The sequence below is a fragment of the Puma concolor genome, chromosome B1 (assembly GCF_028749965.1).
Source record: "Puma concolor isolate L17-30 chromosome B1, mPumCon1.1.hap2, whole genome shotgun sequence".
In the NCBI taxonomy this organism is placed as follows: domain Eukaryota; kingdom Metazoa; phylum Chordata; class Mammalia; order Carnivora; family Felidae; genus Puma; species Puma concolor.
The window spans coordinates 144,712,714-144,735,823 of NC_141670.1; the positions used below are offsets into that span (position 1 = coordinate 144,712,714).

Consider the following 23,110-nt stretch of genomic DNA (forward strand, 5'->3'; position numbering starts at 1 on the left):
TTTGTGAAGAATGTTGGTGTCATTTTGATAGAGATTGCACTGAATATGTAGATTGCTTTGGGTAGTATCAACATTTTAACAACATTATTCCATTCCATGAACATGGAATATTTTTCCATTTTTGTGTGTGTGTGTCTTCTTCAATTTCTTTTATAAGGTTTCTATAGTTTTCAGTGTATAGATTTTTCGCCTCTTTGGTTAGGTTTATTCCAAGGTATTTATGGTTATTATATCTTTATTTTTGTTCATTTATTTTTAACGGGAGCCATGGGTGTTTTTAATACATGAAAAAAATTGACATTTCATCTCAGTAGTAAAGGGGTAAATTATTCAATAATAGAGCCTACCAGACAATCATTTGAATGCAAATAAAAGTATACCCTTACGTCATACCAAATATTGTCAACTAGCATTGTAGCAATGATTCATGAATAATAATGTAAATTAAATTAACTCAACAGAATTTATGTTAAGCATTATAAAAAGGGAGGTATACTGCCATTATATCAAGTTCAAAAGTTAATTTCTTAAGTCAGTGATACAGCAATTTAAGAAAGTGTACCCATTTGTTTCTTGCTGATTTATAATGTTCAAACTATGTATGTCAAAATGTACAGAAAACAGATCTCTATATCAATACATCAAAATAAATGATCTACTTAAAGTCTACATCTGAATTACATAACTCCTACAAAAATTGAAATTTGTACCTTCCATTATTACTAACAGAGCACCCTAAATCAACTGTCTTAAAGATAAATTTAGTCCTTCACAAAAGAAATAGTCCAGAGGTGTCCTTTACAAAAAAACAATAGTCCAGAGGCAGAATGGCTACAAGACTGGTTGGTTCAGTGGCTCAGTAACAACATTCAGGTACCAGGTTCTTTTTTTTTTTTTTTTTGAAGTTTAGGTAGTTTACTGAGAGCCTCCCTCTCCCACCCTTAGAATCTCTAGGTCACTTTTTCCTCTTATAGATCTTGTGTGCTAGCCCCAGGAAGATGGCTAGAGGTGGGGGCATGGCCTACTGCTCGATGAGGCTCATAGGGTGGCTTTAGCTGTCTTCACACTGTGTGAACACAACTGGCAGGTTCAGCTCCTCATATAGTGCCTTCACCCGGGGTACATCCTCGGCCATAATTCTCCTGAAGGACCCGGTGCTGTTCTGGAGAGGCCCGCTGCGGACACTAAACTATCAACCAGCTGCATTTGTTGTCCTGGATGTCAGTGCCAATCTTACCTGTCACACTGGGTCCCCAAAGAGATCAAGATAATCATCCTGAATCTGGAAGAACTCCCCCATCTCAGGATCTTATTGGCATTGGCATGTTCTTTCTCTTCGTCCGTGCACGCCACATACATGGCAGCAGTACAGGAAGATAGAGGGAGTAGAAAGCTGTCTTGTGCTTGACAATAGATTTGTACCTCTTTGCAGTGAATCTGCCAAGATCCCCATTGCCCTGGGGGGCTGTGATGAGGTCAGGGTCTGGCAGATCTCAGTCTGATAGGAACTCTGTAGGAAAAGCTAAAGGATAGCAGAATTTCATCTAGCACTTCTCGCAGATTGTCACGGTGCTGAGGATGGAATGGACCATCCAGAGACAGGAGAGGCAATTGCCTGGCTCAAGGAGGTCTTGGAGTACGGTGCGAATGGAGACCAGTGTCAGCAGAGTTTGACAGCACTGAGAGCATTTCAGGAGCTGGTGGAGCCAAGGAAGCAGGATGATGATAGTCTCTGGTGGGCTGGTGTGTGGAACTGCTCTAAGCTTTCTTCCTGGTGTCATGATGGTTATCAGAAGACAGGCATAGGTTTGGATGCCATCAATGACGCTTTGCTTCTGGAAGCATGTATCTACCATCTGCTGAAGCCCTAGTGGCAGGAGTAGCCTTCTTACCTGAACTTAAGTTGTAATTCGTTTTTCAAAGACATAATGAGACATTACATCCAGACAAGGAGGTGTCCAAAAAAAGATTAAGATTCCATTTCACCCTGCATGGTTTCTTGAATCTTTGAGGAAATCTTTTCCAGAAATAATCTGTCAGATACATCTTTTGTTTATCTGTCTAGAATTGGGTCCTATGAGCAGTCTAAACCAATTGCTAGCAATGAGAAAAGGATTATCATTAATGACAGAAACTGATCTGTGTTTATTCCCTGTCCTGTGATGGGAAATTGACACTCAAACTGCCAGTAAACTGTAAGGAAGCAGTGACTAAGATAGTCACTGAATGTCTGCCACAAGCACATACTGTGTTCTTAATTCATTCAGTAATAAGAAGGAGTAGAACCTAATGTTTGAAAATGCTATTATATCACATAAAAATACAGATAATTCTTAAGTTACATGGTATTTGTGCTCTACACACTTTCCCTATGTAGGCATCCAAATAGAATAATAGATGAAAAAATTAAAAGTGGGAATATTTTTAAAAATGTTTTATTTATTTTTGAGATAGAGACAGAGTACGAGTGGGGGAGGGGCAGAGAGAGGGAGACACAGAATCGGAAGCAGGCTCCAGGCTCTGAGCTGTCAGCACAAAGCCCAACACAGGGCTCAAACTCACGAACCACGAGATCATGGCCTGAGCCGAAGTAGGACGCTTAACTGATTGAGCCACCCAGACACCCCTAAAAGTGGGAATATTTTGAGTACATTTTAAAGCTGTATAGACCACAGTAAGTGTTACAGTTCTTTCTCTCTACTGGAGACTTCTGGCATTAACAATTTAGAATTATGCAGAGTTTTCTATCTCTTTTATATATAGATTTCTAATTATTTTGCTGACTCAAATACAGTTGAAAATATTATTTTAAAAACACTGGTTTTTTCTTTTAATTTTTCTTTTCTTTTTTTTCTTTTTTTTTCTTTTTTTTTTTTTTGAGTTTATTTGAGAGAGAGAATAGGGGAAGGGCAGAGAGAGATGGAGAGAGAGAATCCCAAGCAGGCTCCACACTGTCAGCAAGGACCCCAACGTGGAGCTTGAACCCACGAAACATGAGATCATGACCTGAACTGAAATCAAGAGTGAGACACCTAACAGACTGTGCCATCCAGGTGTCCCTAATTTTTATTTTATTTTAATTCCAGTGTAGTTAACATACAGTGTGATATTCATTTGGGTGTACAATGTAGTGATTCACCAATTCCATACATTGCTAGTGTTCATCATGATAAGTGTGCTCTTAATCCCCTTCACCTATTTCGCCCATCCCCCTTCCCACCTCTGGTAGCCATCTGTTCTCTAGAGTTAAGAGTCTTTTTTTGGTTTGTCTCTTTTTTTTACCCTTTGTTCATTTGTTTTTTAATTTCACATGTGAGTGAAATCATATGGTATTTGTCTTTCTCTGTCTTGTTTCATTTAGCATTATACTGTCTAGATCCATCCATATTGTTGCAAATGACAAGATTTCATTCTTTTTACGGCCAAATAATATTCCATTGTATATATACACTACATCTTTTTTATCTATACATCTATTGATGGACACCTGGGCTGCTTCCATAATTTGGCTCTTGTAAATAATCCTGCAATAAACGTAGTACTATATATATATATATCCTTTTGAATTAGTGTTATTGTATTCTTTGGGTAAATACCCAGTAGTGCAGTTACTGGATTGTAGGGTGGTTCTGTTTTTAATTTTTTGAGGAACCTCCATACTATCTTCCACAGTGGCTGCAGCAGTTTGCATTCCCACCAACAGTGCAGGAGTGTTCCTTTTTCTCCAAATCCTTAGCAACATTTGTTGTTTCTTGAGCTTTTGATTTTAGCCATTCTGACAGGTGTGAGGTGATATCTCACTGTGGTTTTGATTTGCATTTCCCTGATTATGAGTGATGTTTAGCGTCTATTCATGTGTCTGTTGGCCATCTGTATGTCTTCTTTGGAGAAATGTCTATTCATGTTTTCTGCCCTCTTTTAACTGGATTAATTGTGTGTGTGTGTGTGTGTGTGTGTGCTTTTTTTTTTCTTTTCATGTTGAGTTGTAATTTTTTGTCTTGTGATGAGAACTCTTAAGATCTATTTTCCTAGCAACTTTGGAATACATAATGCAATCTAGTCATAATGTTGCCCTGTTAACTATAGTCAACCCTCTGCATTGTATCCCTAGGGCCTATTTATCTTATAACTGAAAGTTTGTATTTTCTGGAAACGTTCACCCATTTCACCCACCTCATTCACCCACTCATCTATTGATGGACACTTGGGTGGTTTCCATCTCTTGGCTATTGTAAATAATGTTGCATGAACATGGGAATGCTGATATCTTTTTGAGATAGTGATTTTGTTTACTTCACATAAATACCCAGAAGTAGAATTGCTGAATCATGTGGTAGTTCTATTTTTAACTTTTTGAGAAACCTCCATATTATTTTCCATAGTGATTGTACTAATTTACATTCCCACCAACAATGCACAAGGGTTCTCTCTTCCACATCCTCACCAACACTTGTTGTTTTCTTGTCTTTTTGATACATGGACATTCTAACAGGTGTGAGGTAGTACTTTATTGTCATTTTGATTTGCATTTCCCTGATGATTTGTGATGTTGAGCACCTTTTCATGTATCTGTTGACTTTTTTTTTTAAGATTTTATTTTTAAGTAATTTCTGCACCCAATATGGGGCTCGAACCTACAACCTGACCTTCAGGCCACAGCTTTTAAGATGTGCAAATAGGCCTCTTTCACAGAAAGACCTGTTTTTCAGTCTGCTGCCCCTGCACTGGGTCCTGGGGAAATAGGTGCAGTGAGTCTGTGTGAATCCATTAAGAACAGTTTCTTAGTTTGCGATACCCGTGTGGGGCTTGTGTATGAAAGCCCCATTGTCTTTCAGAGCTGGATGTTTTGGGGGCTCTCTTAGTTGGAAATCTTAAAAGTTGGGGTGACAGATATGTGTTCAAATCTTTTCACTCCTCAAGGAGAAGCTGGGAGTTGTGGGTTCCCTCCTGCTTGTGTGTTGTTATGCCTGGGGTGGAGTTTTGTGAGATTGTGTCTTATCCTCTCCTACCTGTTCTGATATGGGTCCCCCACCCTGCCATTTCTCATTTACCTGATGTATAGGAGTAGTTCAGCTAGTTTCTGGATTTCCACCCTTCCCCCCGCCCCCCCCCCCCCCAGGGAATTGTTCCATATGTAGGTGTGGTTCAGTGTGTCCATGGGAGGAAGTGAGCCTGAAGCCTCTATGTCATCATCTTGAACCACACTCTGTATTTCTTTGTAAAAATCTCTTTGTTACAGCAGCTTAAACTACACCTAGCTATGATAAAAATACCTGGGAGTGTCTGTCTTCAGGATCTCTAATAACTGCATGAAGGATAAAACCCAGTTACCCATTTAGTCAATCAATAACAGATAACTAATTTGCCTTAGTTTCTCACTTTTTTCTCCACTGTTTTTTAAAGTTGAGGTATAACCCACAGTCAATATAATACATAGGTCTTAAATGTTCATTTTGATGAATTTTGACAATTTTTATATACTCATGTAACTATCACTGAAAGGAAGATACAACAGATTATTTCCATCATTCTAGAAGGTTCTCTTGCATTCCATTTCAGTCAATTAGCTTCCCCCCATTCCCAGGCAACCACTTTCTCATTTCTATCATTATAGATTAGTTTTGCCAGTTCTAGAAATTGATATGTGGAATCATACAGTACGAACTTTTTGTCACTTCTTTTGATTAATTAACGTAATGGTTTTCATTGACGTTGTTACATGTATATCAATAGTTGTTTTTTACTTTGTATTTATTTATTTATTTTTATTAAAACAATTTTTTTTAATATTTATTTTTGAGAGACAGAGAAACAGGGCACGAGTGGGGACGGGGCAGAGAGAGAGAGGGAGACAGAATCTGAAGCAGGCTCCAGGCTCTGAGCTGTCAGCACAGAGACTGATGAGGGGCCCAAACCCACAAACCATGAGATCATGACCTGAGCTGAAATCAGATGCTGAACCTACTGAGCCACCCAGATGCCCCTACTTTCTATTTTTTTAAGTTTATTTATTTAAAAAAAAATTTTAAATGTTTATTTATTTTTGAGAGACAGAGAGACAGAACGTGAGTGGGGGAGGGGCAGAGAGTGAGGGAGACAGAATCTGAAGCAGGCTCCAGGCTCTGAGCTGTCAGCACAGAGCCTGATGCAGGGCTTGAACCCACGAACTGCAAGATCATGACCTGAGCTGAAGTCAGATGCTTAACCAACTGAGCCACCCAGGTGCCCCTTAAGTTTATTTATTTTGAAAGAGAGGGAGAGGGAGAGAGAATGCATGCACATTCAAGCATGGGAGGGGCAGAGAGAGAGAGAAGAGAGAGAGAATCCCAAGCAGGCTCCACACTGTCAGCGCAGAACCCAATGCAGGGCTCAATCCCATAAATGGTGAGATCATGGCCTCAGCAGAAATCAGGTGTTAGATGCTCAGCTGACTGAGCTGCCCAGACGTCCCAATAGTTGTTTTTTACTGATGAATACTATTTCACTGTATTAATGTACTGCTAATGGTAATTTGTTAACCTGTTGATGGAGATTTGAGCTGTTTTGAGTTTTTTGACTATTGTGATTCAAGCTTCTATTAACATTCTTCTACAAGTCTTTTTATGGAGATATATTCATTTCTCCAGAGTAATTATCTAAAAGTGGAATTACTGGGGCGCCTGGGTGGCTCAGTCTTTAAACATCTGACTTCAGCTCAGGTCATGATCTCATGATTAGTGAGTTCTGGTCCCACATCGAGTGAGCTGGAGCCCTGTTTTGTGTGAGCCCTGCTTCTCCCTCTCCTCCTCTCTCCCTCTCCTCCTCTCTCCCTCTCCTCCTCTCTCCCTCTCCTCCTCTTCCTCTCCCCCTCTCCCAGGATTCTCTCTCTCTCTCTGTCCCTCACTCACTTGTACCCTTTCTCTCAAAAAGAAAAAAAGGGGAGTTGCTACACTGTAGAGTAAATATATGTATAATTTTGTAAAAACCTACCAGTTCTCTAGTGTGTTACACACTCACCGGCAAAGCATAAGAACCTCATTTGCTCCACAGACCCACCAACACTTGATTTTAGTCACTCTAGCGAGTGGGTAATGGGATCTTTTGTGGTTTGAATTTATATTTCTCTGATGATTTAAATATGTTCCTCACCTTTTCATGTGCTTCTTGACCAACAATATATCTTCCTTTGTGAAATGTCTACTTCTTTTGCCAAGCTTTAAAAACTTGGATTGTTTTTATTGCTGATTTGTATTCATGTGTCATGCATATTTGCATTTATGCATTATGGACAGAAGACTTTTTGTAAGCTACCTCCCACTGACTTCTGATCAATTTGATCTGAAGAGCTGTGGTTCTACTTTTCTTAGCAGGCAACTCCTATATCTTCAAAATTAGCTGGGCCAGTGTGCAAACTTAAGTATCCAGAGTGATGATGAGCATGCATGTTTCCCACTGTGCCCTTCAAAGATGCTACTCTCTTATCTACCTGTGGAGGCACATTTTTATTTTTTTATTTTATTTTATTATTTTATCTACCTGTGGAAGCACATTTTTATTTTTTATTTTATTATTTTATTTTGTTTACTTTTTTTTTTTTTTTTGAGAGAGAAAGAGCACACGAGCAGGGGAGAGGGCCAGAGGGAAAGTCAGAGAATCCCAAGCAGGCTCCACGCTCAGCACAGAGCCCAACGTGGGGCTTGATTCCGCCACCCTGGGATCATGGCCTGAGCTGATATCAAGAGCCAGACGTTCAACCAACTGAGTCACCCAGGCACCCTACAATTTGTTCTTAAACCCTGTTATATCATTTTCAAAATGTATTCAAAAACAAGTCTTCAGTAAGATTTGTAGAAAAGGTCAAGGAATCCATTTTTAAAAGAAGGAAAAATGGAGGAATAAGAGGAGTTGCATTCTCAACGCGACAATATATGACTGCTCAGGGTTTTAAACTCAGATTAAAATGATTATCCTTGGGGGCACCTGGGTGGCTCAGTCAGTTGAGTGTCTGACTCTTGGTTTCAGCTCAGGTCATGATCTCACGATTTCATGGGTTCAAGCCCTACGTTGGGCTCTGTGTTGGCCGTGTGGAGCCTGCTTGGGATTCCCTGTCTCCTCTCTCTCACCCTCCCACACTCACACTGTCCGTGTCTCTCTCAAAATAAGTAAACTTAAAAAAATTATTCCTTGATTAGGGGGAAGTTTCTCTGGAGTTTTACATAATAACATCAAAACACATTCAGTGATACATTATTAAACTGAGTTTATTATTAACTTCATTATTAAACTTCTGGAGTAAACTTTGAAAATGTGTTTCTATCCTAAGCTGAAGTTGCTTTTCTACCTGTCTATTGGCACAGAATCCTAGTCCTGGATGGACATCAGACTGTCTTCTTGCCCTTTATTTATTTATTTTATTTATTTAATTTTTTTAATTTTTTTAATTTATTTTTTTAACTTTTTTTTACGTTTATTTATTTTTGAGATAGAGAGAGACAGAGCATGAACGGGGGAGGGTCAGAGAGAGGGAGACACAGAATCTGAAACAGGCTCCAGGCTCTGAGCTGTCAGCACAGAGCCCGACGCGGGGCTGGAACTCATGGACCGCGAGATCATGACCTGAGCTGAAGTCCGCCGCCCAACCAACTGAGCCACCCAGGCGCCCCTTCTTGCCCTTTAATAAATCCATGTGATACCACATGGATCTGTGTTCTTTTTTTTTTTTTCTTTTAAGTGTCAGATAGGAAGATTGGTATTTTAAATTCTCATTCCAGTGCTCTGAACCCTCTTTGCTGGGTTGTTCCTTCTTACCAACTCAGCTCCTGTTGTCACATAATATAGTCAAATCCTGTATTCTGTTCTAATTAGGAAGGGACATTACTCTCTTTCATTCTTATACACATTTAAACATATTGCAAAATATTCCTTTAGGTTTTTTTTTTTTTTTTTTTTTTTGCTTGGATTTTTTTTTCTTGAAAATGAAAAAAAATGCATGTTTTTAACTTTACTCACAGGTCTTTGCTTTAGTTCTTTACTCATTCCCACTTGATCCTTTGTAAGTCACCAGAAAGAAAAAGAAAGAAAGGATATAATTGGACTCCCTTTGGGAGTGGACGGGCAGGACGATGACATGTGTACAGGGTGAGGTGGAGCAAAGCACACGCAGAGACAGAGGCTTACCCCCCTGGACACACCAGGAGACGTAGAGGGACATGGAAGCAGAGCAAGGCAGAGATGAACAGATAGAGAAGTTATGTATGTTCCTAAATAGGCCTAAGTCTAAATCTGTTGCTTTAGGCACTTTGAGGAATAAGGGCGTAGGAAGCTCGTTTGAGAACTTGCTTTCCTTCTGATCCCTTCTCCTTCAAGAGGTCTGAAGTCACTAGTTTTTCTTTGTTGTCATGGAAGTAGTTCTTGAAGAATTAACAACTACAGAATTCTTTATGATGCCAGAAGATGACGCTAGGGTGAAAATCCAGAAGGAGAAATCTGTGTCAGTTATCACCTTACTGCGTCTTCGCTCCATGTCTACTCTTGAATGTATGTTCTGCAGTAGTGGACAGATCGCTTCGATCTCCATTACGGTGACTGTGATGTTAGGCTTTCTCAGCCGAGGGCACTGGAGGAGCAGGAGGGAAGAAAAGGACTGTCCTGCTGGTTTGGCTGGTGAATGAGAGTGTGTGTATGGGACATCTGATGGAGTTCTGCCCCAACCATGGATTGTCTTGATGACCTTGCAGCCTTAACAGGCGATAGCCATCTCCTGGCCCTGTGGACGAGAGGCCTGTTCCCTGAAGGATTCATGCTTTGCATCGGTGATTCTGCCAACACCTGCTCCACCATGCAGATCACCTGTGACTCAGATGGTTTCCACTGAGAGGCTGCCCCCCACCCCTGCCCCCCGCAGGTCCCCACTGCTTGTGAACATCCTTGCCATTGGCTGCTGACAGACTGTACCCAGCTTGTGCTCTGGAGGGTTGCTTCCTGCTTGCCCAGGGATTGCAGACCAGCTCTGGCCTGGGTAAACCAACACATTCTTCTGCTGAGGGTGCACTAAGTTCTCCAGTGAGGTCTGAACCCAAGCCTTGGGGAAGGGGACCCTTTCCCAGATTGTCTTTCCTTAGGTACTCTCCCTTAGCTCAGGGTATCAAATTTCCTTATATCCTATAGGCACTCATCAGAATTAAGTAATTCTTTATATTAAACTTACCCTGTTCAACCCGCTGTGTCAAGGGGTGGCAATACTGATGTTTTAGCAAGAAACAGAGTTGTTTTTCCACTGATAGAATATTAGAGAGGAATCTATAGAATGAAGTAGGAATAAATGAGCTGGTTTCTTCATTTGCAGCTTTTTTCTTACCCAATTCTGATTTTAGAGTTTGGAAATTTGACATTTTTGTGTCATAAGCTAGACTGTCCAATCCATGCTGAGAGAAATTCTAATTCCTGTGTACCTGAGACTTGGGATGGGGCAACAGAAATCTAAGTAAGGTCCCCGCTGAAAAGGTCAGTCATGATTTCAGGTTAGTGCAGATCTCATGGCAGAACTTCAGATTACTGACATTGTGTGACAGGTTGATTCCTTTTGAGGAAAAATAGTGCAGTTGAGCCTCAAGATGTGCTTAGCTTGTTCAAATTTAAAGCAGATCTGGGAGAAAGTGAGCAGGGAAAAACACCCATATCATAACCTGGGGATTGCACAAAAAATGGGACAATATTAACTCATAATGAGTTGTTATTACATAAATTTATGTTAGTCTTTCTGTGATATTAATAAAGACTGTACAATGATTGGTATCAGTGGCCCTCAAACAGTGAAGTATATCAGGATAACCCAGAGAACTTAGAGATGCAGATTCCTAGCCCCCTTGGTGGTGTCTCAACAATGGGCATTTTTTTTTTAAGTTTATGTATGTATTTTTGAGAGAGAAAGCACAAGTAGAGGAGGGACAGAGAGAGAAGGAGAGAGAATCCCAAGCAGGCTCCACACTGTCAGCCCGGAGCCTGATTTGGGGCTCAAACCCACAAACCATGAGATCGTGAACAGAGCCAAAGCTGGATGCTTAACCAGCTGAGCCACCCAGGCACCCCAACGATGGGCATTTTTAACAAGCACTCCCATGATTCTCATGCATGGTATTTTTGAGAAACCATGCATTAGCTGGTGTCTGAATGAGCTTCCAGAAGAAAGGTGAGGTTTTTATTTAGAAATAAGAATTAAAAAAAAAAAACCCCAAACTGTTCATGTGTTCCTTTCTGATTTTAAAACGGTTTTTATCATTTTATCCCATTCTTCATCACCGAGTTAAGGCAACAATGAATATCTCGTCCCCAATATACTATTTCTGTGTAGAACGGCACCTTCACGTTTGATCATTTTATACTTTGCCAGAGATGGAGAAGTTACTTAAGGCTGAAAGTTCTCCCTTTTTCTTGCCAGTAATAAGGTGCATAAGACTCATGCTCTTCTAAAGAAACAAAAAATAATTTCAACCCAACAGAATAAAGCCAGTAACATGGAAAATTAAAGGCACTTGGAACAATAAAAGAATAAAAAGCCCATGTTTTCCCAGTATCCAGAAAAAAACCCAAAACACCCACTATCTTGGTAAAAGATGCTTGAATAAAATATAAACTTAAGGTAGTGCTCATATTAGGAACAACTGTGATCTTTTACACTCAGAAGTGATTTTAGATCAGATATTAACAGTGGAATAATAGGAAAACTGGGATGTCGCAGGCTGGGTTCTCTCTTGTATGCCTCAAAGGCCCTCACTTCAACAGATAGCTTCTGATTCTCAGGGGTTGACCCACGCTTGCTAATCTTCAAGTTTGGAAATCAGTTGTGCAAAACAGAACCTAAAATGTTCTCCTGGAGAGGAGGAAAAAGTTTTGGTTTCTACAGTGTCTCTTGGAAAAACTCAGACACTTTCACTATGGAACCTCCCTGCATTCTTTGGGGTTAAGCAGCCACCACAAGAAACAAAACAGCAGGAGAAAGCCCTGAGTCAGCCAGCATGTAGCAACATGCCCAGAACTTCTCAAGTGGCCCAGGAAGTTGGGAGACCTCCCAGTTGTCACAAGACCTCGTCCTTTCTTAGAACTTCACAGGTTTCTTGAGTATCAGCATTTGGATTATTGTGAGGCCACCTCACATCCACCACTTCTGACGGGACATGGCATTTCAGAAATGATCACGTCCACAGTACCGACTGAACAAACATCCTTGAAGTCTTGACCAACAACATGCTTATAACTGATTTGCTCATGATCTTGGCTGAGGATATTGCTGGGAGGAAAAAGGATGGCCTCCACTGTAGACGATTGTTTTTAATAGTGGGTAGAGAATGGAAAATAGGAAAGGGATAGAGAACAGGCTTACTGTTGGGCCTAAAGGTATTTGAAAGTTAATAACGGTGAAGTTAGCCGTCTCTTCTCACCAAGCAAGGGTCAAGTTTTGCTACAGTAGGGATCACACCCACCTGAGAATTCATTTTCAGAGTTGCATGTAAAACCTCCCTCATTTCATGTAACAACAGACAACAGTTCAGTGTAGCAGAGGAGGGAGTGATATCCTGGCAGGTCCTATGCTTTCAGGTGTTTATGTCATGACAAGCATCTGTTACTCTGAAGGCCACTTATTTTGACATGTATAGATCAGAAAAGTGATTGAAAAAAAGACTGTGCAAAGTGTATCCAGTCAAATCCTTCAGAGGAATAATTTTGGAGAGTGTTAGGAACTGGGAGCCCCCAGAATCCCCTTGAGGAATTTGACTAAGAGCAGCTGAAGACATTTACTGGCTGGCTTCCACCTGGTCTAATGCAGGGAGCCACTCAGTATCAGCAAGACACAGCTAATTACCAACGAGTTGATTTGGGGCTCCTGTGTTGGCCTAAGTCTGAGGAAATGTCAGATGCACTCTATTTCTCTACCTCAAAAGAACCATGAGGTGTGGCTGCTGAACACTGTCACTGGTTCCACAGAGTCCCTGGGAAATGGGAACTCTGGATGTAAGAGAGAAGCTTTGACGACATTCCTGGGAAACAGAGGTGCTCTCCTTCTGTACTGATGCAGTCAGCGTATAGCCTCCAAAAAAGGAAAGCTTTGGCTTTGGTGTTGATGGCTCACAAGAAACTTCTGGGTGGCCTGTTCATTCAAGCTCTTCAAAAGACATCTATATTGGGGACCAAAACTATAGTTTGGAAGTTCTTAAAACCAGGAGATACATTTCATTAAGTAATTAAAATGTCTAGGACAGAAGAGGGCATTTGGTCTCTCGAACAAATTTTCTCCCAATTCTCTCTAGTACTTGCCGCTCAAATGAGCAGAACTGGCCACTAGCCACGGGTCAAGCACATGTGAAAACAACAACAAAAAAAAAACCCTAAAAGCCTAGGTTGCACCACCTGCTCAAAGTACTAGGCCATCTCCGGCAGCCATTAGCACAGCCTGGCCGCTGGTCCTCGCCTCCTGCCACCTCCCGCTCTGTTTGAATAGACTTATAACTTGGGCTCTAGAGTACCCTCCAAAAAGTCATAACTTTGAAGCAAAATCACAGTCTTCAGATGCCCCGTCCAAATTCCAAACGGATAGTGCAAAATCACTCTTTGGATATTGAGACAGTTTTTGATGGTGGTTGATAGGCTTAAGAATTTAGGAAAACTTTTTAAAAAGCATCATTAAAACAGCCTACGAATAGATCTCTTGATGTAGGCTACATTTAGCCCAAATCCCCTGCAGAAGCACTGCATGACTTCAGTGGAATTGATTTGGTTGCTGACTTTCCTCTTACACAGATTAGCTGTCGTCCTTGTTGGTAAAATTTAGCTCTGTCTCCCCGCCCCAGCGATCGTGCCGTGAAGCACTAGGAAATGATGTGACAGCCATGTGGCACAAAACCTCCTTCCCGGGGAAGGTGGTGTTCCTGTTGGTTGTGGAAGTGAAGCAGCGATGACTGTCAGCAGAAACTGGGATTCCCCCGTACCCATTCTAACACAAACGAAAAAGGTACAAATCAGGCAGACAAGCCAAGGGCTTAAGAAAAAAGTCTCCACGCTCAATGTGATTATCTTTGGAATTCTTCATTTCATTAAGGTTTTCACAAAGTACAAAGCTCAAACATAACTGCCTATGTCCACCACAAAACAGAATCAAATAAGTGGTTAGCACACAAACATAATGATCTTTCTCATTTTAAAAAATATAAATAACGACAATGTTCAAGGTTTTACAGTTTTCTTCTGTGGGTGTTTCTCTTTAAGGCTTTATGTTGCAGACCCTTCATTAATGAGTTCTTACACCTGTTGTCAAGATATACCACCCACAAGCAAGGAAGGCCACTGTGAATACATTCCTGAGGGTGACACTCATTATGTTGCCTCAGCCTGTTAAAAACTAAATCGAACGCCCTCCCATCGGTTCTCACAGTTTCATTAATTTTCCTTCTACTAGAAAGTGATCATAGAAAGGAGTAAGTTCCCAGCAGCATTCAAGCTCTCAGATCAATCATGTAGGGTGAGAAGGAAGAAACAGGCTTTTTCCTGGATAGTTTGTTTGTTTTCCTTTCATCCAGAAAAACCCCAATAACCCATAGAGTTTAAATGGTGGTTTATACTGAAACATTTTTCAGATTAAATAGTGTTGAGAGAAAGGGTGATCTTTTGGTTGGGTGTTTTAGAAGAGGTTAAAGTGGGGAGGTTAATGTCGGAAAAATACCACTTAAAGTACACCCCCCAACAGGAGCCGTTTCACTCTCAAGGTTTGGGGGCAGAACCAAGGCCCCTGCCTTGGGAATGAAATCAGACGGGAGGCTCTCCAGCAGACACTTGACTTGTTCCTGGCCTAGCTTGATCTTGTCGTCCAGCTTTCGCTGCTCAATGAGGAGTGTTGACTTCATTTTCACGAAATGCTGGTAATCCTGGAGCTGCTCCTCTGACAGGTAGTTGGCCAGGATGTCCAACACTACACGCTCCCTCCGATCCAGGTTCTCCTTGAGCTCCCGGGCATCCTCGTGCTGCCCAGCCAGGACCTTCCTCTTCTCGTTGAGGGAGCTCTGCCAGGGCAAAACCAAGAGATCAGCAGAGGGCAAGGGCAAGGAAGGAAACTGCAAAAACACCTTTTACAGGACTGTGAAATCTCCAAGGGTGTATTTCAACTGTTGCTCTAGAGTAAGGAGGCTTACTTTTTGGAAAATCAGTTTATTACCCTTCTGTTGCATGTATATAGTTCTCTAACTTGTCAAATTATGTGGCAGCTTTAAGAGAGATTACATTAAACTGGCTGGGGTAAAAGCTCGGCTCTAGGCTTCTAGGTTTAAAAGGACAATCAGTGATTCCACTCACATGAAGTATTAAAGGTTGCATGTATCTATATGAGTAATCAAAAACATAGAGATACAAAGTAGAATGGTGGTTGCCAGGAGCTGGGGGGGAAGGGGTGTATATGGACTCGTTTAATGGATATAAAGTTTCAGTTTTACAAGAAGAAAAAGTTCTAGAGATCTGTTGCACAACAATGTGAACATACTTATCACTACTGAATACTTTAAAATGGTTAAGGCAGCAAATTTTAGGTTATATGTAGTTTATCATGATAGAAAACTAAAGGGGGCATGGTGCACCTGGGGGGCTCAGTCGGTTAAGCATCCAACTTCGGCTCAGGTCATGATCTCATGGTTTGTGGGTTCAAGCCCCACATCCGGCTCTGTGCTGACAGCTCAGAGCCTGGGGCCTGCTTCCGATTCTGTGTCTCCCTCTCTGCCCCTCCCCACCCCCTTGTTCTCTCTCTCTCTCTCTAAAATAAACATTAAAAAAAGTTAACTTAAAGGGGGGAAAGAAAGGCCAATCTTCACAGTACAAGTATTTACATTGATAGCGGTTCTCAAAGTGTGGACCAGCAGTGGCACATCTCCTGGGAACTTGTTAGAAATGCAAATTTTCAGGGGCTGTTTGATCTATTGAATCCACAGCTTGGGAGCTGGGGCCCAGAAATCTGTGGTTTAATAAGCCTTCCAGGCAATTGTTCCACAGCTGAAGTTTGAGAACCTCTGCTCTGATCCACAAACCATGGGAACATCAGATTTTCCACATCGAAAGAAATCTGTTACCAATTTTTACGCCTCTGAATCTACTATGAGAAGTTCTGTTTAACGATGATGGTAGTTTCATATTCTGAGCGTTTCTTACACAAACCCAATGGTAAGATAGCATGTGTAGGCTAATTTACTTTATAAAAATCTTTAACATGGCTTTTTACTCATCATGTTGACATATAATGAATCTTTTTTTTTTTTATGTTTAATCATTTAAATTTTTCAGGCCAAAGTCATTGAGAAATATTAAAATGAAAATCTAATTACAAGGTAGATCTGTAATTTTATTTCAATATAAATTGGCTATGTAGGCTTATGAAAGGCTCACAGGCCATGTGCCTTATCTTCCCTTGAACTAGCATGTCAGATCTTACAAAATAATGCCCAGGGGGGGAAAGTACAAAGTTTTAGGTTTATCTTACAGATATCTCCATTTTCATGGCTTCCTTCCCCTAATAAGAAAAACACATCTAAAACAACAACAACAACAACAAAAAACCCTTAGGTGAGGGGCCTGGTTGGCTCACTCAGTGGAGTATGTAACTCTTGATCTCGGGGTTACGAGTTAGAGCTCCACATTGGGTGTAGAGATTGCTTAAAAGTCTTTAATGAAATCTTGCCATTTGCAACGACATGGATGCAGCTAGAGTGTATGATGCTAAGCGAAGTAGGTCAATCAGAGAAAGACACATACCATATGCTTTACTCATGTGGAGTTTTAGGAGACAATACAGATGAACATATGAGAAGGGGGGAAAAACGGAAACAAACCATAAGAGATTTTTTTTTTTTTAACGTTTTATTTTTGAGACAGAGCATGAAGGGGGGAGGGTCAGAGAGAGGGGGAGACACAGAATCTGAAACAGGCTCCAGGCTCTGAGCAGTCAGCACAGAGCCCAACGCGGGGCTTGAACTCATGGACCACGAGATCGTGACCTGAGCTGAAGTCGGACGCTTAACCGACTGAGCCACCCAGGCGCCCCGAGAGATTCTTAATGATAGAGAACAAACTGAGGGTTGATGGAAAGAGGTGGGTGGGGGATGGGCTAGATGGGTGATGACGGGCATTAAGGAGGGCACTTGTGAGGAGCACTGGGTGTTGTATGTTAAGTGATGAATCACTAAATTCTTCTCCTGAAACCAATATTGTACTGCATGTTAACTAACTAGAATTTAAATAAAAATTTGGAAAAAAAAAAAAAAGCCCTTAGGGACACATGCACCCCAATGTTTATAGCAGCATTATCTATGATAGCCAAATTATGGAAGCAGCACAAGTGTCCATCAATAGACGAATGGATAAGGAAGATGTGCTTTATATACTATGGAGTATTAGCCATCAAAAAGACTGAAATCTTGCCATTTGCAATGACATGGACAAAGCTAGAGCGTATGATGCTAAGTGAAATACGTCAGAGAAAGACAAATACCATATGATTTTGTTCGTATGTGGAATTTAAGAAACAAAGCAAACGAGCACAGGGAAAAAAGAGAAAGAGGCAAACCAAAAAAGAGACTCTCAAATACAGAGAGCAAACTGGGGAGGTGGGTGGAGGGGCGGGTTAAATAGAGGATGGGGATACAGGAGTGCACTTCCTGTGGCGAGCACAGGATGATGTTTGGAGGTGTTGAATCACTATATTGTACACCTGGAACTAACATTAAACTGCATGTTAACTGGAATTTAAAAAAAAACCAAAACACCTTAAATACCTTTAGGGACTGAATTTGAATGAAGACACCTTTCAAAATGCTGTAAAGAAAAAGTGAAAACCTCTTTCTCACCTTTAAAAAATTAGCAAGTATTTTAAACATGAGGAATAGAGAGAGAATAATACCTGTGTGCCCATCATTAGCCATGCCAATTCTTAACAGGGGCATTTATCATATTTGCTTCAGATTAAAAGCAAAAACTGGAGATTCAGTTGAAGCCTTACATATATTCCCCTTCGCCCCACTGGTGACCATTCTACATTTTGCATTTGTTGAACCACTTCTTCTTCCTTCAAATTTCTATTATACTGGGTTTCTTAATGAAGACTGATCATGATAAAAACGAGTATGGATGTATTATGCATGTGAGCAAGCACACATCTGTATTCGAGGGTGTGTACATTTAAACGTTGAGCGGAGTTCCATTCTGGAACAACTCCTCTTCCCCTAACGAAAACTGCTTCACTGTTTCTTCTCTCACAGACCTGTGGCATCCATCCCAGCGGCCAAACAGGAAACTTAAAGTTAGCTTCCGCTCTGCCCTACCTCTCGTCCAGCTTGCCTTACTATTTCAAACTCATTCTCTCACTCCCTAGTCTGTACCCCTGTGGTAGTTGCCTAAGTGAATGGCCTGACTCCTTCTTGGTAGACTCTTAGCCTAAGCCCCACCACTCTCCAGGCTAATTAGGTGATGAAATTAGTTTATGGCTCTTCCTGGCCTCCAGGCTAAAGTCCTAAGTCTGTAAAGTGTGACCCACAAGGTCTCTGTGACTATTTTCTGTGCTGGATACTGCCTGTGCCTCTAGATCCACTTTTCTCAGCCATGCCCTGGGCCTAAGGAAGCTGAATGGTGAAGGCTGCATCAACTGGTGTCCTCTCCCTCTGGGCTTGATCATGGGTGTCATGGGCAGGAGACTAGAGGGAGGGTGCAGGAGGAAGAGCCTGGGATATATATCCCTGGCTCCTTCCTTGCCAGGTAGTGGGGACTACATTTGCTCACCATGGCCTCAGGGCTGTAGGACAGACACAGTTAGAATTCTGATAAGGGCTCTCTTCCTCCTCCAAGTGATGCTAACCTTGGGGGGACAGGGAAGCTTCATCATCCCTTCTTCCTCACCCCTTCCCACACCTTCACTGAACATTGTTTATCCCTTTTGAATGAGCCCTCTATTTCCTGTCAATTTCCTGACTGTACACTTTTTTTAATATTTCCTGCAATCCACGATTTTTAAAAACCAAGCAACCATGTATAGTTCTTGAACATGCCATGGTTGTTCTTGACTTTGTCCATGACATTGCTTCTAAACGGTGAAGCCCTCCACGTAGAATTAAGAAATTCTTCTATACCCTGGTCAAGTGTCACCTGTGCCAAGTCTTTCCTGGCCTCCCCCCACCACCTGAGAAGCGTTTCGTGGCTGTGTCTGTCGCTATGCTGCAGCATTGTGGATGCACTTGCTGCTTCCATACTGGTTTTCCTCACTACATGGTGAGTTCCTTGAGGGCGGGGCCTGTGTTTTGGCTGGTGTTCATCTCCAGAATGCGCAGCACCAGACATTTGGTAGGTGCTTGTTTGCTGAGTGGAGGGAAGGAGGAAAGGATGATACTTTTGAGGCAGGCACTTCTAGACGATTTCTAGATGAGGAAGCAAAGACTCAGCACATTTGCATGAGGAGGGCACTCACCGGAAGGGGACAGGAGCTGCAGAAAGTTTTTGGATGCCCAAGCACATTCAGAATACCATCTAGACTTTTTCTATTTCAAAAAATGACATCTTCCCTTTTAATTTAATACATTAGGAGAAATAACTGGGAAATCCCTGATAGCCCCGAAAGAAAGAGCTATAGATAGGAGGAGCCAGAAAGCAAAGGAGTCTCTTAGTGGCTAGAGTACTCATCACCTTTTAGCATAAATATCTACGTACAATAGTTACAGGTATGTTTATTGTCTGATTTGTCTTGATAGGGTCCCTGAAGGCAGGGATCTGTCTGCTTTGTTCATGAGCCTCATGCATCCCAGCAAATAGTTGCTGTACTGATGAGTAGGTGAAGAATGCTATGCAGCTCTGGAATTATGTTCATCATAGAGAATAAAACTTGGGGTCTGCAGCAGGACCCCTCAGATCCTGGTTCCATCACTTGCTGGCTTGTTGTGAGGATCCAGCGAGCCCAGTGCTGGGCAAAGAGGAAAGGACTTGAATGTTATCCAGTGTTGCTACCGCTGTTACTACCTGTCCTCTTTCTTCCAGTAGAGGGCGCAGTGGAGACACCTGGGTACATCGTCCCCAAGTGCCTGCAGACCCTTGCTCACAGATTCCCCGGAGCTTGAGTCCACGTTCCCACGTGGGAACTCTCCTCAGCCCCAGCAGGTTTTTTTTTTTTCTTTTTGTCCCTCTCTCCCTTTCTAATGTCACCCTCCCACCATGCTTCTGTCTCTTCCTTTTCCTAGGAAAGAAGGTTAGGAAAGAAAACTCTGGTACCTGTGTTTTTACTTTCCTAAGTATTCCCTGAGCCTGAAGTGCCAGCATTACCTCTTGGCATACAAGATGACTTCTTTGGTGTTTCCCAGTAATCTATACATTGGACCACCCTCCCTGCCCCAGAGATCATAATCTTCTCCAGAGAAGGGGTCATGTTCAATTGCACCTATGTGCGTGGGTTCAGAGGGAAAAGCCGTTGAACTAAATCGCTAGTCCACCTACCCTTTCTTCATTACTGGCATCTTCACCGAGGCCGCTAAGGACGTTTTCCACACGGGCCAGGCGCCCTGAGAGGGAGAGCAGCAGGTTTACCACCTTGTCCAAGTCCCCGATGAACATCTTGTACTTGTCAAACTCATTCGGCTTGCAGAGCTCACTGATCAAAGCCTCCACCTCTTCCCCCAAGGCATTATTGAGCTTGATGTCCATCAGCAGACTCCCTTTCGCTTCCTGCAGGGTCTCAAGCTTGTGGGTGAGGCTTCCAATGAGCTCGGCCTGTAACCCCAGAGGAGACACACAGCAAACGTTAGCCAGCGGAATTGTCAATGGAAAGAGGATTCATTTCTCCCAGGCACATCCTGTCTTTTCAAGGCTAAGCTGAAGGTCCCCTACTCTGTCTGGACTGCCTCTCAACATGACGCCACAATATTCTTTCCTTTCCCTGAATGTCTACAACTGCCTTTCTCTGAGCCTATTCAGTCTTCACAGGCCAACACTTGACTACACATCATCGCCTTGTAATGTTTCCCAATTGAGTCATGCTCTGTACAGCTCAGTTTTCCCAACTGGCTTGTCAACTCACTTTTATTTTACTATTAAGTTCAATTTTTTGAGAGAGAGAGTGCACATGAGCAGGTGAGGGGCAGCCAGAGAGGGAGACAGACTCCAAAGCAGGATCCCCGCTGTCAGCTCAAAGTGCGATATGAGGCTCAAATCCACAAACTGTGAGATCATGACCTTAGCCCAAGTCGGACCTCAACCGACTGAGCCACCCAGATGCCCCATTTACTCACTTTTATAAGGCTTTTCAAGACATGCTCTCTTTTGGTCCTCATAACGATACCACAGGCAGGTAGGGTATAGATTTCTTGTTTTACAAATAGAGAAGCCAAGAGTTAAAGGAACGAAGGGACTTACCCAAGGTCAGAGAGCTAAGTGGAGTATTGAAGATAGTTACCATTCAACAGAGCAGTTACTATGTGCCAGACACTGTGCAATAAACTCTACATGGATTATCTCATTTAGTCTTCCCAACAATCATACATATACAGCAGGTGAAGAAACAGACTCCGGTGAGGTGATGGCCCAAGACACACATACCATTAAGCGGGGCTGCCTTGAACTCAAGTTAGCTTGATTCAGGAACTAGCCTTGTACAGTCATCATAAATATTCACCGAGACCTTTATCAGAAGTCAGCCGTGTGATCTTTCCATCATGCTCCACTATCTCCACTTGCCTGAGTTATATAATTTGCCATTTTTATTGCAAATGTCTATGCATATGAAACAGTTACACAAGTATCCAATATATTTAACTGAAGGAATGAAGTAAAGGTCTTAGTGGTTTCCAGTTTGATTACACTTATACTAAATGTCTACTAGTTTGCTACAAGAGAAATTAAACTTCATGATTTTTAAATTAGTCTTTTGTTTTTCTCTTAGCCTAAGGTAGCCAGATGGAAAAAGGACATAATCTTTTTTTGGTTAAAACCTATTTCTTTACCACTAAAACAGTTCCAGCTCAAAAAAAAATTTTTTTTATGCATATATATAAAATCAAGCCATGTGGCTTCAATTGGAAACTTGGTAAGAAAGGATCACAATTTTGATGTTAGAGTAAAATCTTCATTTTTAAAGGAAGGAAAAGGGGAAAAATAGAAATAATTTTGACTAACAGAACTGAAGGGTCCTGAGGATTTTTGGTACTATTTCTTCATCACCAGAAAATACAACAATTACAATGACATGGGGAAATATTTCTCCATGTTGTGCTCATCTTGGAGCTGGACCATCAGAGGTACTCTGTCTTCCAATCTAAGGTTCAGAGTGTCCTTGAAATGTCTACGTTTTGGCCTTCATGGTGACAACTTGTCTTCTCGACTTGCCAAAGCCCAAAGGCTAAACAGTGACTAACACAATTCTCATCTGCTGCACTGCCTCGTCATAGGTTATAATCTTTGGCTTTCCTCAAGCTGTGTAGTTAAGACAAAGTCAATGCAAGGATACCTTCAGTAGAGGAAAACCCCGTACAGTCTATATCACTCCCCAACTGAGGAGTCTAAACCCAGAAAAAATGCAGGTGGCAGAGAATATTGTTTAATATTCCTAATGTTCTCCTGGAAAACAGATTTTCCAGAAAACCCCCACCAAGTGTGGCTGGCATTTTTGGTATTTGCCTGCTACCCAGCCTGCTAGGCAGCTCCAGAGACACGCCCAGCAGGGTGTGACGATCCTGCGTGGTGTTATCCGTTCTTACGAAGAGAACAGCAAGGAGACGGATGGAAAGCAGTAGGAAAAATAAACCCTGCCTGCTGTTACAGCTTCCAGCATTCCCACCAGACAAGGTTCAGAGAAGTCAAATGTCATTACAGCTGCTTTTCAGGTAGACGGTGAGAGACTCTGACATCTCCATGAAGTCAGGCCAGGAGGTTTTCATCTTGCTGCCTGCATTCCCTAGGCTCACCACTCCGTCACCGGACGATACCTTCTCACAGTCACACCAAATCCAAAGGGGCAGATGACTGCGCAGCATTTCTATACTCCAGCCTCAGGGAAAGGTCTCTGATTATTCAAATGTGGGATCCATTTCAGCCTCTTGTCTTGAGAAGTATAGTTTCTAGAAAAGTCTTGAAA

General features: G+C 41.9%; 1 protein-coding gene, 1 long non-coding RNA gene and 1 pseudogene across 9 annotated transcripts in view; 1 reads left to right on the forward strand and 2 right to left on the reverse strand.

The window, feature by feature from the left end:
- LOC147581916 (uncharacterized) overlaps positions 1-23,110 on the forward strand; it is a 114,571-nt gene that overhangs the window by 14,155 nt on the left and 77,306 nt on the right. The gene's annotated exons all lie outside the window — the stretch shown is intronic.
- Positions 956-9,556, reverse strand: LOC112858748 (farnesyl pyrophosphate synthase pseudogene; annotated as a pseudogene).
- Positions 14,043-23,110, reverse strand: part of SHROOM3 (shroom family member 3) — a 327,995-nt gene continuing 318,927 nt past the window's right edge. For all 8 annotated transcript variants that reach the window (XM_086704805.1, XM_025921983.2, XM_086704806.1 and 5 more), the window contains 2 exons: positions 20,479-20,751; positions 14,043-15,029 (listed from right to left, as the gene is read on the reverse strand). In XM_086704805.1, coding sequence (XP_086560931.1) covers positions 14,661-15,029; positions 20,479-20,751 — 642 coding nt within the window. In that variant the 3' untranslated portion in view covers positions 14,043-14,660. The remainder of the gene's footprint in view (positions 15,030-20,478; positions 20,752-23,110) is intronic.